At 29.8% G+C, this 18,523-nt stretch overlaps 1 protein-coding gene across 1 annotated transcript in view; it reads right to left on the reverse strand.

Annotated features, from left to right (window-relative positions):
- Positions 1 to 18,523, reverse strand: part of Bsg (immunoglobulin domain-containing protein Bsg) — an 88,868-nt gene that overhangs the window by 34,559 nt on the left and 35,786 nt on the right. The window contains exons 5-6 of the mRNA XM_075359255.1: positions 15,031 to 15,243; positions 10,963 to 11,098 (exon numbers count right to left, since the gene is read on the reverse strand). Of these exons, the coding sequence (XP_075215370.1) occupies positions 10,963 to 11,098; positions 15,031 to 15,243 (349 nt within the window). The remainder of the gene's footprint in view (positions 1 to 10,962; positions 11,099 to 15,030; positions 15,244 to 18,523) is intronic.

Here is an 18,523-nt window from a genome sequence, read left to right on the forward strand (position 1 = left end):
AATAAATAACTTCTTTAAAGTTTTTTGATTTGAAAGGGTTTGATAAATTATTTTTAGAGAAGATGCACTTTCCAAAAGCTATGAGCTGGTATCAAAAAGTTCCCAACCCAGTTCTATTTAAAGAAAAGTACTAATTTACCTAAATTTAAACATTATCTCCTTCAGAGTATTTAAGTTGCACAATAATACACTGGTACCAGTGTTCCAGATAACTTCTGGAATGCAGCTTTGAAATTGTATTTTGTTATGTGAATCGTGAAAAATCTGTGATCTGCACAGGATCTATGCACTGTGACCTTTCATCTACTTCTTCTTCAGGAAAAATAAAGTCATCTGCAGGAGCTAAATTTGGTGAACTGTGGGTGCAGAACTACAAATAATGTGTTGTTCTTTTTTACGAGAAAATTATTATTAAGTAAAGCATGGTGATGGGTGCATTGTTGCCATCAAGAATCGAGTTCTTCAAATGTCACAGATTGATTGCTTTCACCTAATGTTTATCTTCAAATGCCAATGTCAGCAATATTGTTGATCATCCTCTGACAGACCTCATGCACAAGTTGCCAAATTTTTGGGGATGGTGCTAGTGGAAGGTTTTCCAGATCATTCTTTATCCTCCAGGGATGTTCTTGTGCTTTTGAATCATGCATGTTAATCAAAACTTTGTAAGCGATCCATTATCTCATGGCTGTAATCACTGCATAAGCAAAGTGAATGTCTCTGTAGTCAATTTTCCTAGGTTAATGAAAAATTTCACATTGGCTCTTTGTTCCTAATTCTTATCCATGGCATAATTGCAGACTACCTCACACAATCACAAAAACAGCAATTTAACAACTACCAAGATAAACACAGCAATGTTACTTGGCACACTACATTATAAAGTTTACAGGTTGGACTTCGTGTTAACATAATCCTGTGCTGTCATCTATTGGTGCAATACTTAACTGGGAACCTTTTGATACCACCTCGTGTCAGTAATAATTAAAAAAACTAATAGTGGTAATAATATATAATAAGAGATAACAGATATGGGTTATATTTTTGAAGCAAAATAAATTGAAAATAGTTTAAACGTATAAATTTTACTATTTGTTGCTTTTTTTAAATTTCAGTATTATACAAATTTAAAAAACAAATTAATTTTTATTTAAAATAGAAATATAAAAAGGTTTTAAAGAAGAATAAAAAACAATACAAATACAAAAAATAAAAATATAACTATCATAAGTTTAGATAGCTGAATTTCTTTTTTGGTCCAATGACTAAAGCAAAGTTGATTGATTATAGCTAGGCAGAATCATATGATTTATATTTCACTGAAGATGAGGAAACAGATAAGATCAACAATTCTAATAAGATCATATAAAGGTGTAACTTGGATAATGAATCTGATATGATATCTAAAAATTAGAAGTGTAAATTAAATTTAAAGGCAATTTAATTTATTTTCATTTACAATGAACATTTAAGTCTTAAATATGGCCAGTTTTTTCTGTAAAAAAAGGGTCTTTGGAGATAATGACACTTCTCATATAAAAAAAAAAATCAATAGATCATAATAAGCAAAACCTGCAATTCCTTGAACCACAAGTTACATATTTCATTTACAGGAGTAAATTCTACTTATGATTTTTTTGTTTTAAATTGAACATGAAACTGGATGTAAGCCTTGGGTAAGATACATTTCGGTTTTTTCTAGCTATCTTATATGAAGGATCTTTAAAACGGACACATGATAATTTTTCAATACCTTGAAAACTACTAAAAATATAACACTGATTTTTTTTAATGTTTCAGATCCATTATCTTCTGTAGAAATTGTAAATATTTACAACTGAATTCAGGGTCTGTTTAAACTAGAAAATAAAATGTGGTGTCTTATGATTTTACCATGCTTTTAAAAAATTTCAAAATAACAGAGAAAGACTTATTAAAAAGAGAACACTAGAGAATATATTGGGTTTAATTTAATAAATTTTATGTTTTTATTTTAGTTTTATCAGAATAAACAGATCATTGTTAATCTTAGTTCTACAGTTAGTAAGAGTAATAAGAATGACTGTTTTTTGTCTGGCTGTTTGTTATCATAACCACATACTTGACTAGTTCCACTGATCATGTTTTTGTTTTTTGTTCAATACTGAATTTTACTAATTTATTACATTAATTATTAGTTTGGTATTGCTAGCAGAATGACATGAGTAAAAGTTTTGATTTTTACATTTTTCTTAATAAAAACAAAACATTTTGAAAAATAACACTATTTATGGTTTAAAAAACAACGACCCTTAAAATAATATATTTTTTTTTTACTCAATTGTACTGAATGAAGATATATATATTAAATGCTAATAATATAAACCATCTAGCACAGAATATTGAGGAAAGACATATCTTACCTTAAATCCTTAATTTAATCATTCAAGTACTTTTATGAAATCTGCATCCTCAGTCATGAATGAAATATTTAATTAAACATTAAAAATACTAAAATAATGAAAATTGTGTATTAATTTATTTATATGAGTGCTAATATCTGTACCAGTTTTTATAAGACTGTTTCCCTAACACATTGCCTGATGGTTTATAAAATCAAAATTTTGATTTTATATATATATTAATTTTCAATATATTTAATTTTAGTTATCTTTATTAATTTCTAATATTTCTAAATTTGCACTAATGAGTAAAAATCCATTAGAAATCATCATTAAAAAACTACTGGTTCTGGAAGGATGAAACAAAAAGCAATTTATTCATATTTTCTCAAGGTAAAAGATTGGCCCGTGGTTTATTTACCTATCTCTCTTCTTTCTATGAGAAAATTACCATTAATGTTGAACATGAAAAATTGTGAAATTTCACTTTTGGTAATTTTTTTAAAGAGGCAGGGATAGGATACACAGTTTGAATTATTTTTTTATGTGTAGGTATATGTTAGTAGTTTTACCATAAATAATATTACTGGTGATATACTTACCCCTACATTTTTATGAATTTTTGAAAACTTAATTTTTTTTTTTAAATTCAAATTTTGGGTTCAAATAACTCTGATGGGACTGGTGATAAAAATCTCAAATTTGTACAACTTGCAGTGTTTTTATAGATGTTTATGGTAAATAAAAACGTTTCTTGTGTATTGCACTAATAAAAAGGTAATAACCACTCAAAAATCATGAAAAACCTGTTAAAGCGATACAATTTTGTCTCAACAAATAAATGCTCCAAGGGGATTTCTTGTCTTCTTTGCACATTCAATTTTTTATGTATCTTTCATATTTAGCCCCTGTGTAGTTGAAGTTGTTGTTTTCAATATTTTTAAAATGGTTTTTTTTAAATTATTAATGACAGGATGTAATTTAATAACTTAACCAATACAACTAACCTAATACAACTTTGATTCAAAAATGCTTGTAAAGCTTACCCAAACTGAGATTTCAATGAGTAGCCTATATCTTTTTTCAAGAATTCATTTTTATATTGGTTTACTTGTAAACACTACTGAAGAAAAAATAAATTGTAGGAAAATTTGAATTATTCTTCAATGAAATAGCCTGTTTTTATAGCAGTGAAAGTTTATTATTTAGCATTTTTAACTAACAGCTGTGATATCTCTTCTGATAATTCTCTTGAAATTGTGTGCTAACGACCCGTCACTGTAGCTAGTTCAAGTGATGTCAACTTTCTCAGGACTTTGCAGATCGATACCCACACTTGTTGAGACTTTTGAAATCATGTATGTGGTCCAGATGGGTGGAAAAAAAGCAACCTGGACACACCATACTTCTCCTATCCACCACTGACCATCATACACACAAGCAATAGAGTCTTTTTCCTTAAGTGAAAGTGGTACAATACTTGACACAGGATGGTCTTCATAGTCCTTGGAGTCTGAAGTAAAATAACATCTTACAATGCCTTCTGACATAGGAACATACTTGTGGTAGCTTCTATACAAACAACTCTTTCACAGAAGTCAAATGGTTTCTAGAGTTTCTGAAATCTTAGCTACCTCATATGATTTAATAAAAAAATACTTGATGTTTTTCAGCTTGTGATTCAAAAATGAATGCATTTCATCAACATATCTGACTGTTTAATGCTCTTTGCAGGTTTGTCTTTGCCATCTCTTGTTTTGTTGTTCCTCCCACACCATCACAGGTGTTTTTCCCATGGGATGATCCAAAGAAGTGTCATTTGGCTTTAAGGTCGAAGTCTTTTTTGTGACTGCACAAATTAGCAATTTTTTTATTTATTTTTAAACTGACTTGAAGCACCATAATAAAATTGATGAGTTTTTAATTTTCAGATGTACTTCCTTGATATGGTCTGTTGAAAGTTTTTGAAAGCAATAAAATCATGCTTCAAGTGATCACTTAAAATACAGACACTTTTGTGTTGTATCATTTTCCTTGAAATAGAACACAAAAGGGTAAAATCTGGCTTGACTGTTGACCCAATGGAAGCTTTGTATCTCATCTTAAACAAGAGAGAAAAGTTTTCTGCAAAGTCTGCCAACACCAAACATCAATTTTAACCTATCTTCTTTAGAAGCAAGAACACATTTTCCTTTTAGTTTTAAAATAAGACTATCATATTCACGTGAAGAAGATTGAGCTGGATTTTCATTTTCAGAAATTTTTGAGTCAAAATCAATTCAAGATTCTTTTTTAATTTTTCAGATACCTTATTTTAAATTTTAATGCTCAGGTCGTTGATCCATGCTTAATTTTTTAATTATTTTGATGGAGATAATACACCCTAAATGCTACAAACAGCATCCAACAAATAAATGTTCAATACTGTGATGTGGGACAATGCATTGTTCTTGGTTTTCGCATTCATACAAAGCCTTGTTGTACTCAGAAAAATACTTTTGTAACGGTTAACACAAAGAGACTTTCAGGAACTAAATTTAAATTTGGAAAAATGAGTTCTTTAAGAACTTGATCTAATGTTATTTGTCTTAAGTTTTTCTTAACTGTTTTTTTATGAGGACAACAGAACTGCCCATACACATGACTGAATTTTGACAAAAACATTTTTTCATGATACTGACAAACACTAGTGACATCTGGATTAACACGTAAAAAAAATAATAAGTTGTTGGTTTTCATCACTAAATTCACAAATTTTAATGAGTTCTTTTGGCACTCATTATACTATACACTGTTTTATGACACTCTTCATTCACATAAATTTCTATGGAACATTTTTCTTTCATTGTTTTATGTGAAATTACTTGAAAATACTGTAAAAATTTAATTGATTTTAAAATTTGCTAATATAATATTATTAAGTAAAATTTATTTTAGTAAACACTTCCAAACACAGGATGAAATTTGAGACAATTGGTAAAGATGTGAACAGGTCACTGACTAATGTCAGACTGAACAGTCTAACATGAATTTTCCTGACAACTGGAAACGACTTCAAGTGCCTGTTATAACATGAACACTGCAGTTGAATGGTTTAAACAAGTAAATTTAAACTACAGTAATAAGTATAAAAATATAAAGTGCCAAGAAGACATGCAACCCCCTTGGAGCACTTATTGCGTCAAAATATCATGTTTAACAGGTTTTTCATGATTTTTGAGAGGTTATAACTTTTTTATTAGTACAATACACGAAAACGTTTTTTATTTGCCATAAATATCTACAAAAACACTGCATGTTGTACAACTTTGATATTTTTATCACCAGCCCCATCAGAGTTATTTGAACCCAAAATCTGAATTAAAAAAAAAATTACTTTTCAAAAATTCATAAAATTTTAGGGGTAAGTATATCACCAGTAATATTATTTACGGTAAAACTACTAACATATACCTACACATAAAAAAATAATTCAAACTGTGTATGCCATTCCTGCCTATTCAAAAAAATTACCAAAAGTGAAATTACAGTTTTTCATGTTCAACTTTATTGGTAATTTTCTCATAGAAAGAGGAGAGATAGGTAAATAAACCACTGGACCAATCTTTTACCTTGAGAAAATACGAATAAATTGCTTTTTGTTTCATCCTTCAAGGAGCAATAGTTTTTTTAAATATGATTTTTTCTGCAAATCCTTACAATTACAAAAATAGGTATGCACACCGTAACAAAAATGGCTGCCACAGGTAAACTGCTTAAATAAAAAAAATAAAAATAGTTATCAAGTCCTTAAGGTCTTGAAACATGTAGGAAACAAGTGTATAAGTTAAATTTTTTTTTGTATTGTTCAAAGCAACCACCCATGGATCACTTCAAATGAATTGACCCTAATATCAAAAATAGAATGTTTATTGTTTATTAGGTGGTCTGCCATGTTAGATAAGGCTAATTTATACTTTTGTAATTTCTATAATGTTCAAGGAATCTTATGTAAATACGATCACAATCATTACATTTAATTTTATAAATTCCACACAGATTGTTGTTTATTATTTTTTAAATATTTTATTGTGTGGTTATTAGTTTATTACTTAATTTATATTAATAAATTAATATTTAATTTAAATCAGCATACAAGTGGTAATTAAGAGAAAAAATAAATACAAACAATCTTTAACAATAAAATCAGATTAAACAATACACCAGTTTTATCATGACATTTGATAAATGTAACAATTGAAACAATGTAAACAATACAATGTTGATAATAAATTTGAGGAAATGACCCAACTAACAAATTTCTAAAAATAATAAGATGTTTGACAATTGCCCCTAAATTAACCGGACTACCAATAATTCATTAATTAAACATCCCAATGCAAACCCTTTAATCAATTTTATATCTGTCCCCTGTTATATTATATCCAAAATAATAGTTAACATTCTTAGAAATAAAATGAATTTACCTAATATATTTTATATAAAAAATTGTTACAAATTAGTAAATAAAGTAAACAGCTTAAACGTAAATAAAAACAATAGAATGGTTATGACAAAAGGAACAGTATCCTAGCATACTTATAGTATGCTGTAAGATACAACCCTGTATACAAGGGTTGTCTGAAAAGTTTTGAGCCTTAACATGAAGATTGTAGCACTCATTAACAAAAGTTAAGGAATGTATTTGCGCATGTGTTGAAATGTACTCACTAAAATTTCAGTCACTTTGGATGCTCAGTTGTTGTTTGATAATCATTTGAGTAAGTCGTGAGCGTTTTTGTGAAACGGAAAAAATTGAATATCGTGCCGTAATTAAATACGTGCAATTGAAAGGCAATACACCTACGCAAATTAAAACAGATTTGGATGCTGTTTACAGGGACACTCTGTCCGATCATTTGTCAGTGAAAAGATGGGTTTTTTGAAATCATCAAAAAAAAGTTCATCAAATGGTACTGGACAACTCAAGAATTAAGATTAGAGAGATAGCAGAGGCTATGGGCAAATCAAAAGAATATAGTCATATATTAACTGAAGAATTGAATATGCGTAAGCTATCTGCACGTTGAGTGCCTCATTTGCTTACTTTGTACCAAAAACGCATTTGTGTAAACATTTCTAAGGCCCTGCATTAAAGTCTCCTATTATTAACGGCAGCAATGGGATTTCACATTTCTAGAGCATTGAAATCACAGTTTGGCAAGAGATACAAATTGCAGATACGCAATTTAAAGGGGGACTGAGATTTTTACAGCAACAGCAGGAATGAGGGTAGCTAGTTGTAGCCTTGTAGCTGACACCTTTTTCATATGAAAATAGCAACTCCACCACTCTCTCTACTACCTACAAGACAGTATTACCTATCACAGGTCTATCTGTTGCTACTGCATTTTCAATGAAGATGCAGTAGCAACAGATGCGTTTCTTAGAAGCACATTATTAATGGTTCATGTGCATGCATCAACAGTCTTAACATCTTCAATGCAGGAACAAAGACCTCTAACGTTCCACAGAATAATGCTCATTAAGGTAGTTGGATATAGAAATACAGATAAATAAATATGAAAAAATTAGCTGTAGGTGATTCGGTTTTCCTTTTTTGAATTTTTTGTTTTAAAGAACTCTGATGCCCTGTGGTCAGGTGGTCCTCTACTATATCCTCCAGTAGATGCAGAACATCCCAGAGAAGGTGGTTGTGTTTGCTCCCTTAACAGAGATCTTATTTATTTAACAGTCTGCAAAGGTAAAATTTTAGGGGCAGGAACTTTGAGAGGGATCCCACTAATGTTAGTCTCACTAGTTGTAACTACTGATTTCTTGTTAAATCAGAAATAGTTGCAGTAAGTGAAGTAATCTGATCAGATAACACCTGAACAAGCTTATTCAGCTCACTGCACGATCAACACTGTTGGTTGCCTGCATTTACAGGAGCTTTATTTGATGTTGCAGTGATGAAAGAGACATCTGATTTAATGAGGTTTCAAGAGCTTACAACTGGGTTTGCCCACGTACTCAGAGGACTTCGTTCAAGACTCACTAAGTAGAGCTATTCACCAATCAGCACGATAGTTTCCATCTTGGGTTACAATTGCGTTTCGTAAGGTGTCGCAATGCCACTGAGTGTAAGTAAAAGAGGAAATAATGTAGAATGTATAGTTGTAAAAGGGTATATGTTGTAATTTGTGCAGTGTTCTTGGTGTAATGTATGTATACAGTGTTTTGCAGCTTAGGGTGTAGTGGGAAGAAAAGCTGCAGAGGCCAGGGCCATGGGAAAGGCAACCCCCAAAGTCTTAAAGAATAAGACTCACTGTTGGGTGGCCAGGAAGGTGATGGTGACTGTTTTTTGGGAAAGTAACAGAATTCTGTTTATCGATTATTTTCAAAAACTAAAAACAATAACAGAACAGTATTACACATCATTACTTGACAAGCTGAAGGCAGAAATTGCAAAAAAATGACTAAATTTGTAGAAGAAAGTGCTTTTCCACCAGGACAATGTGCCTGCTCACACTTTGACGGTCACCATGGCTAAAACTCACAAATTGCACTTTGAATTGGTTAACTATTCACCCTATTCACCAGATCTGGTCCCAAACGACTTTTTCGTTTCCTAACCTTAAAGTTTCACTTGGAGGAAAGAGATTTTCATTGAATGAGGAGGTTATCACATATGTAAATGCCTATTTTGTGGAGAAAAACGCTATTTGGAAGGGTTAAAGAAGGTAGAGCATCGCTGGGCTAAAGTGCATAGACTTGAAAGAAGACTTGTTGAAAAATAAAACTATATTTGATAGAAATAATATGTCTATGTTAGGCTCAAAACTTTTCAGAAAACCCTTGTATAATAAATAATACACAAAAGAGTGAAAAAATATTCATTAAGTATTTATTTATATACTAATAATTTTCAATTAAAACATTATTAAAACTTACAATAAAGAAATATTTAAACCAGCATATAAAGCTAATAACCACACAATAAAATATAAAATATTTAAAAAAACAAAAATAATAAAATAAAAATAAGTGTGGAATTTATAAAATTATTGTGATGTATTTATACAGGAAAAACAAAGAGATCCTTTAAAACTAGATTTCTTGAACATTATAGAAATTACAAAAATAATAATTAGCTTTATCTAATGTGGCAGACCATTTAATAAAAAAATATTCTTCTATTACTGATATCAACACAAATTTAGAAATATCAGAAATTAATAAAGATGACATAAAATTAAATATATTAGAAAAATATTACATACATAAATACAAACAAAATTTCAATTTGATAAACTAACAGTCAATTTTTATGGGAGACATTCTTATGAAAACTGCAACAGATAGCAGCACTCATGTAAATTAATATGTAATTATCATTATATTAGTATTTTTATTATGCAATAATGGAATTATTTCAATCATGACTGAACTGAGTATGCGGGATCCAGAGAAAGTAGTTTAATGATAAAGGTAAGATATGTTGTATCTTAATATTTTGTACTGTGTGGTTTATTTAACAAAATTTAAAAATAATTTCTTAGTAAAGAGGAATAATATGAATCTTAAAAAGATTAATATCCGTAAAATTATGTATATATATATATATATATATATATATATTAATTTCAATGAATGTAATCTATTATGTTGGATATAATGTAAATTTCAAAATTAACACTTTCAAATGTCCCAGTTTACTGATCACATCTAATATAAAAAATGTATATTAGTTTTTGCATAACATACTTATTTAGTATATTTTGCTACATTTGTAAAAAATAACAATATAAATACTCAATCATTATACCCTCACTAATCATAAAAAAGAGATTTATAATGAACCAAATGGAAAAAAACCACTGAATCAAATTTCAAAACAAGAAAAGAAACTGGATGCAATACAAAGTTTAGATTTTTATATCAATTCATGTTAGTTGATTATTTTTTCAAACGTAACTTTACGCTAGGTTTAAGAAAAAATTGGGCCTAATAATTCATTACTTCTTATAAACTTAAAAATAAATGAATGAATGGGTAAACTGAAATCACAGTTTTAAATTACTACTTTTTATCAGCTGCTGAAAATCAAACAGTATAATACTAAGCCATTCATAAGATTCATATTACAGCTCACACAATAGTCAAGGCTACTGTTAAGCAAAGTGTTTTACAGATGTTTTATGGCTCAAAATATTTGAACACATTCCTCTCAAATTTATAATATATAAAATATAATATTAAAACGACTAATAAAAACCTCATTCAAACAAGTGATTCAAAACAGAAAGTAGAAAGCGATTAAAACAGAACATTGATGACAATTAAATCTTAGAAAAGATATATTTGACTGCCGCTGAAGTAATTAATAAGTCAAACTGAAAAACTTTAAAAAAAAATTCTGAAAAATTTGAAAAGCAACGTGACTATAACTCTTAATAAAATTCTATGACATAAAAAATAATATATTTTTAACAAGTTAAAAGATAATGTATGAACATTACTTTTAATTACAAAAAGGTTAATGTGCAATCAAAAGTAAATATGTAATTTAAAAAACTGATAGAAATCAAATTAAACTTACTGTTCTGGACTCTGGTCAGTGTCACTTTCTTCTAGTTCAGCCTTGTTCCTCTTCTTTTCATAAATGAAAATGATGGTACACAAGACAACAACTTCAACACAGATACCCAAGAAAGGCCACAAAGCAGCATATTTATCTAACAAAATAAAAATTTATAAAAGATACAACAAAATAGTTTTTTTATATAAATTAAAAAAATTCATGTAGTTATGTAAATGATAATATAGTAAGGTGAACAAAGTGGATGATACAGTAATCACATGAAAATAAAGTGGTACATCCATACAAAAAAAGGGTGGTCTATGGCTCCAGGATATCTCAGAGTACAGTTGATCATTGCCTTACCACAAGAACACTAAAGCTTCACACTGCGTCGCTAAAATGATCATGTTGACCAACTAGGAGTCACTCTTCTTAAAGCTGTCCAAAGCATTCCAATTGAGCCAGTCTAGGTCTATACGGTGTGCTTCATGTGATGTGTACTGTATAAAATTTCCCCATTGTTGTGTGCAAAAAATATAACTGTTCATATACATAGAGCAAATCATCCGAGCATCCTCCTCATCATGTCACTTTTATGACTAGGATTTTTTATTACACGGTAATGTTTATCTACAAGGCGAGGGTTTTTCAAGTTAAATTATTTTTTTTTTTTAGTTCTCAGAAGTCAGGCAAAATATATAAATAAGAGGCTTATAAGATCAAATCTTGTCATTGAAATATGATGACACTTGAATGAATGTTAATAATAATCTCATGCAAATAATCAGTACAACTTTCCTTAATAACACTAGTTTTATTTGCTATGTCCATAAAGAGTTTTTTTTTGGTCCAGCTACTTTTTTTCTATAACAGGGTGCACCTGCCACACTTAGAATAAATTGTTCAAGACCGACTCTATTTCAGTTCTCATGATAGATGAATTGATCATGAAAAACACCTTAAGACACCAAAATAAACAGATATAGTTTTATTAGATTTATTTTTGTGGAGTTATGCCAAGGATAGACCTGTAATGCATTTCTGATATTAATAGCCTGTAGATTCCAACTCAAGTCACATCTCCTGAAAGCCATCAGTCTATCATATGTAGCATCCTACTTTGACAGACTTCTTAATTTTCAACTCCTGGTACAGAATAATCATCTTGAATGAGTGATTAAACAGATACATACATATTATATGAAATACATACCACCAAAACAGTAATTGGATAACTTACCATATTAATTTTCAATAACCAGTTTCATTAACATATACTTAGTTTTTGTATCTAGACTACAGAATTTAATACGAACTGAAGTTGTGGGATACAGCAGAGACTAATTATTGAAAATTAATATGGTAAGTTTAACTTATGTTAATGAATTCCTTTATGATCATTATTTTATTAAATAAGTAAAAAAAAATTAGGAAAATAAATTTGTTTGTAGTATACAGATATTTCAGAATGTAAACCACTATGTGAAATAACATTATGACAGCGCTCACCCAACTTCATTCTTTATTTCAAAAATACATTTTTTATTGGTTATTCTTTGAGTAGAATTTTGGAATATCAACTTTATGATACCATAACATTTATTAATAATACATTAAATCGAAGTACAGTTGTTGCATTCCAGTTTTTTTCACACCCCTAGTACATTACTATAAATATTACTTTATAATTACATTTTTCAAAATGAAATCTCTTTTTAGGGAATAACTATCTGCAGATTCAATTTTATTATAATATATATATATATATATATATATTGTTTATAACTCCATATCTAACTTCCATAGAAATTTATTTCTAGCACAAACAGCACTAAATAGCTACAAATTAAATGAAAACAAAATTTTGTTTTATATAACAGCATTAAGGACCCACATACACATATAGTAAGCTAGTGTGTATATGATGATTGTGTGTGTGTATGTGTGTGTGTGTGTAGGTTACTAGAACTTCCATAAAATTATCACAGCTAAACTTGGATTTTCATAATTTAATTTTAGTGTAACCAATAATTTAATTTTTAGTGAAACCTAATGTCAAGACAGTACTTAAAAATGAGCTTGTTTGTTACAACATTGTTGGTGTAATATTTAGCATTATGAAAGTTTATCTTGATACTGAAACAGTCATCAATATTATTATTCTAATAAACCTCAATAATTCTAATAAACTTAAAGAATTCTTGATAATTGTATTATAAAGGAAATAAAATGAAATTAATTTTTCTGATGTTGACTTTTAAATAAAAGCTATTAATTATGAGAGTGAATCAAACTATAATTTAAAAAAAATAAATTTATTGATTGATAATATAAACAATATCATCATCATTTCTCTATGCAGTCTCCTGTACGAAATACACACTTCTGTCAATGAATTAGAAGCTTGACTATTCCTTGTTCATAAAGTTTGAGGACGAGTTGTCAACCAACTGCACACGTTCTCTTTGATGTCTTAATTGTTTTCGAATCGTTCCCTTCCAAGCAATTCTTTCAAGAGTGCAAACAAAAAATAATCAAAGGGGGACAAATCTGGACTGTAAGGAGGGTGTTTGAGGGTTTCCCTATACATTTTTCCAATTTATCCATTGCCAAAATCGTGGTGTATGGCCTGGCGTTGTCAAGGAGAAGAATGACATCTGTAATGGGTATACCCTGTCTTTTGCTTCGTTAGGCAGCTTTTGTTGAGTGTAGCAGCTGGCAGTAGTAAGCCGAATTCACTGTTCATTGATTGTGGAGAAAATCAAGAATAAAACTCCCTTTGAGTAAAAAAATTATTGCAAGAAATTTTCCGGCTGACAGACAGGTTTTGCACATCACTGGGCAGCTATTATCCTTCCTTCACCGCTCTTTACTTACCATGTTTGACTCTGAGTGTAATGATGGACCCATGTCTCATCACATGTGTGGCAATGTCTTCAAAAAATTGTCCCCTTCTTGCTGAAATTTATTCAGAAGTCTCTCACAGATCTCCAACCTGACCTGTTTTTGATTTTTGGTCAACAATCTCGAACCCATTGAGCACTACTTTTTCTAAAGCCAAGATGATCAGTGATAATGGATTGAGCATCAATACACTGTAGCATCCCCAAACTGTACCTTTAAACGAATTTTCGTGGGTTTAACACCTTCATTAGTTTATGATTGATTATAAACTAAAACTTTATGATTATACGTTGTGCAACAGATGACAGAATCTTTTGCTCACTCATGGCTGTACTGACGACAGAACAGAGTGTAGGAGCTAACCAAGCTGGTTACCACTCTCTAACACACTGAACATTAACCCCCCCCCCCCGCACTATGCAATCCAGCTCGGGAAACTGCTTCCTGGGTAGAATAGCAAAATTACTATTTGATTCACCCTTGTGTATATCAATAAAAAAATATCTTTTACGAGTTTTTATTTAAGAATTTTAAACGTAGGAGGTTTCTTATTTATGAATTTAGCCTGTAATTTCAGAGTTTATAGTAAAAGTACTATGCGACACTAATGTTGTTTAAAATGATTCTGTATCTTTAGAGATTTTATTAATATCTGCTGAGCTGTTTAGCCATTTCAGCAGAGTTCAATAACCTTCATCATGTAGCTTATATTACATAGGTAAACTAAATTCTTTTTAAATTTTTATTTCATGACTTAAACTGATGATATGCTTGTAAGTAACATGAAAAATATTGCAATAGTCAACTCGTAGCAACTTGAATGTTAACATCATTTAATAAACATTCAAATGGGGAAAATGTGAGTCTATATTATTATTTTGGACCAGAAAATTGAAATAATGGAGCACTATAAAATTACAGTTTCCATAATGTAAGTAAATTTAGTATTCTAAAGAACAACTGCTATTATCAATATAAATTATACATATTTAATAGAAGCTTGTTTCTGTTAAATTAAATTTTTTTTAAATTGATGAATTGAATAGCCATTACATATTTTTAGAATATATTTAAATCTTTCATTTAATATTTTATTATACACTATTATTTTCACGCTTTGCATAAGCTTTATCATCATTTTGACTCTAAATACAGTGGCTAAAAAAAAAGAAGAAAGAGTACCCTTAATTCGGACGTAGCAAGTAGCTTTTGGCATTTCACGGTCTACAGGATTATCAGTTACAGCAGCATTCTGAGCTAAACATGAGTATGAACCACGGTCAGACATCTGTGCACGATCTAATATAAAATATGACTTCAAAATATTGCTGTCTTCTTTTGTTACTGCTGATGTGATTTTAACTCTATCAGTAGAGTCATTATATGTTTCATTCTCTGAAATAAAACCATAAAATAAAATTAACAAACCATGAAATAAAACAATTAACAAAATTTAAAAATATTATTTGAAATAAACTCTGGAATAATTCAAAATTTCATAAACATTCTATTTTATCATTACATATTTACTTTAGTTATTAACCTAAAACATTGTATATAATAATAACTGAAGAAAAATAATTTTTGAAAATGTATCATTAAATAAATATTATAAAATAACTGAATAACCATTTGATAATTGTGTACTCATAATTATAAGTGTATACAAATAAAAATGCATGCCCAAGCTTTTCAAATTCATAAGTTGTAAAAAATAATAAACATTGCAAAAATTCCAAAAAAATAATTATAGTTTGGCTCCAATTTACATATGGGTTATACAATTAATTTTTTCAATAAGATCAATTTTATGTTAAATTAACATTACAGTTTATAAAAAAATTATATAAAAGAAAACATGTCACTTGAATTTCAGTATTTTATCATATTTTAGAATTAAAAAAGAATAATTTTGTCTAACAATATTGATTTAATATAATAGCTTTACAAATAAAAATATTATACTGTTAATTATGGCTATAATTCTGTAGCTACCGATCTAAAAAATTACTGTCATCTATTTATAATTTTTTGAAAAGTTTACACTTGCATCTAAATAAACATTTTCAATGATAAATAAAAAAAATTAAAAAAACCAATTTCCATTAATTTCATCAGTTTAAAATTAAAACCTAGCTTTGTCATAAATCTCAGATAATAAAGAAATACTAATTTTTATTTACTTTTGAAAATGCTATGAAAAAAGCACATCAAAGATGGGTATAAGAGAATTAACAGAAGGCTCTGCTCCTCTTATCTAACCTGGGATGTGTTTAACATCATGTGCAGCTTTCACAAAAAGTGATTATACGAGAGCTTTGAACTCTCTTTTCTTTAAATGATGTTACTTACACAATTTTCTTTAAAAGTGTTTTATTAAAAATAAACTTTACACATACAGAATGCAAGCCCTCGCAGATTTCCCCAGGCAGGTGACAAAGCAAATTTATGGCAAATGAGCCAAACAACATCTATCTAGTCTTACATGGCTGAAATCAAGTCACATTTTGTCTACTCACCTCTGATCTGCATCCTCCCTGAAATACCAAACCTGATGAATTCAGTCAGCTATGTTACCCTAATAGGCTACAAAGCTGACTGAATACCCAAACGTACCCATGGCCTTTAAATTAAATGCTGTTCACCCATTCGAATTTCCAGCTGCCCATCTAGCACGCACTATGCATGCGTACACAAAACATGCTTGCAAAGTAGGCAGTGAAGAAAATTAAAAACTTAACAGAACGAACGATTGCTTTATCAGGAATGAAATACATGCTGGTTTCAGTTTTAAGACAAATCCAGTAGTTGTGGATAGATGTCCTCCAATTTGTTGATGGTAATAATGAAGGCAAATGTGTTTGCATTGCAACATGTCTTTATATTGAATTTACCTGTTTGAAAATGGCTCATGTAACTGATAATTTTAGTTTTTTTTTTTTATGTAATAACATTATTCTGTCATCTGTACATAACAAAAATATCTGATCATATTCCTGCATTACAAATTACCATACATTGAACAGTCTCATTACCTTACTTCATATACGAGGGCTGTCCAGAAAGTAACTTAAGTTTTGAAATAAAAAACTAATCAAATAAAAAAAAGAAATTTTATTATGTACATTTGAAAGGGACAATCTTAAACTACTTTTCTATACAATCATCATTTAAATTGAGGCACTTATCATAATGATGCAGAAGCTTTTCAATTCCTTCTCTGTAGAAATCTGCCGCCTTGGATTTTTGGCACCCATCTTGCACAAAACTTGTGATAAGCAAACTTCCCCGATACAATTTCATGCAGTAAACTTTGTGATTTGGGGGAAATGAAGCAAGAGTTCTGTAATCGTAATGCGGTGATTTTAATGAATTCTGTAGCTGATTTTCATTGTCAGTTCATCAGTCACAAGGCTAGGCCGACCACTGTGGTTCCCATCATGAACACTGGTCGGCCATTTTTAAACTGAATGCACCACTGCCTCACTCCACCTTCACCCATTATTCCATCTCCATACACCTCTCAAAGTTGTTGATGAATTTCAATTGGTTTGAGGTTTTTTGCCAGTAAAAACCTAATCGCTGAATGCACTTCACAACTCGCGTAATTTTCTATTGAAGTGCACATTTCAATAATTCACAATGAACAAAGTAGAAAAATCACAGTTCACACGCTACAACAGCTTGATGTGTACAGAGTGTAGAAATGTTTTGATGTCAAGATGGCAGCTCTATCCTCACCCATCTCCATGCTAGGCACAATCCTAAGTTACTTTCTGGACTGCCCTCATATTTAGAATAATATCAGAAAGAAAGAATTTCAGAAAATTCACGCAGTCTGTCTACACATTTAAAAAGATATCATTTCAGTCCCTTTTTTATGCCGAGATGAATAGCCATTCATAGACAGAAAAAACTTATATCCTTCCATTTTTTAAATTTGTTTCACAGCTTTTAATTAAATTAGCTCAATATTCCTGCACAGTTTACATACAAAAATTGTGCTTCTATTTAATTATTTTTTCAATTAGTTGTACTTCATTTTCACTATGAATCAAAATTTGATAGAAAGCTAAAAGCTTACAAAAATAAGACAGTAAGCAGCGACAACATACATCAGTTATCTTCTTTAGGAAATAAGAACTGAAGTGAGTCATTATAACATGTTGAAGTTTTTTAGACTGAAAAAGTATCCACAAATTTATAAGAGTGACTGTTATATACCACAGAAAGCGGAGCAGTCAAATAAAGAACTACACTGCTCTATAAGTCAAACAATCGATTTAACAAGTAAATAGAAAGTGTGGATCAGCTCAGTTTCTAAAGAACATGAATAGAAAAGAGGTCATTCTAACCTCTTTTATACTCATTCTGATCCTCAGGCCAATCTTAAAAAGGCAGGATTCAGAAGAGTAATATGGCAAAATGTTTAACATTTAAGAAATACACAGGCTGAAATATATGGAAAGACTAATGTAAAATACATACATGAATCTGGTAGTACTGATAAGAGAGTTAAAATGAAGAAAGGAAAACTGTTACAAAAAGGAGTGAGGAAAGGATGTAGTCTGTCCTCATTGTTTTTTAACTAGTTTACAGCATAAGTAGTACAGGAATTAAAAGGAGAAATCTGAGAATTTAGTAAATATTTGAGGAGAAAAATGAGGATAATTGA

This window comes from Lycorma delicatula, chromosome 3, assembly GCF_047948215.1.
Source record: "Lycorma delicatula isolate Av1 chromosome 3, ASM4794821v1, whole genome shotgun sequence".
Taxonomy (NCBI): domain Eukaryota; kingdom Metazoa; phylum Arthropoda; class Insecta; order Hemiptera; family Fulgoridae; genus Lycorma; species Lycorma delicatula.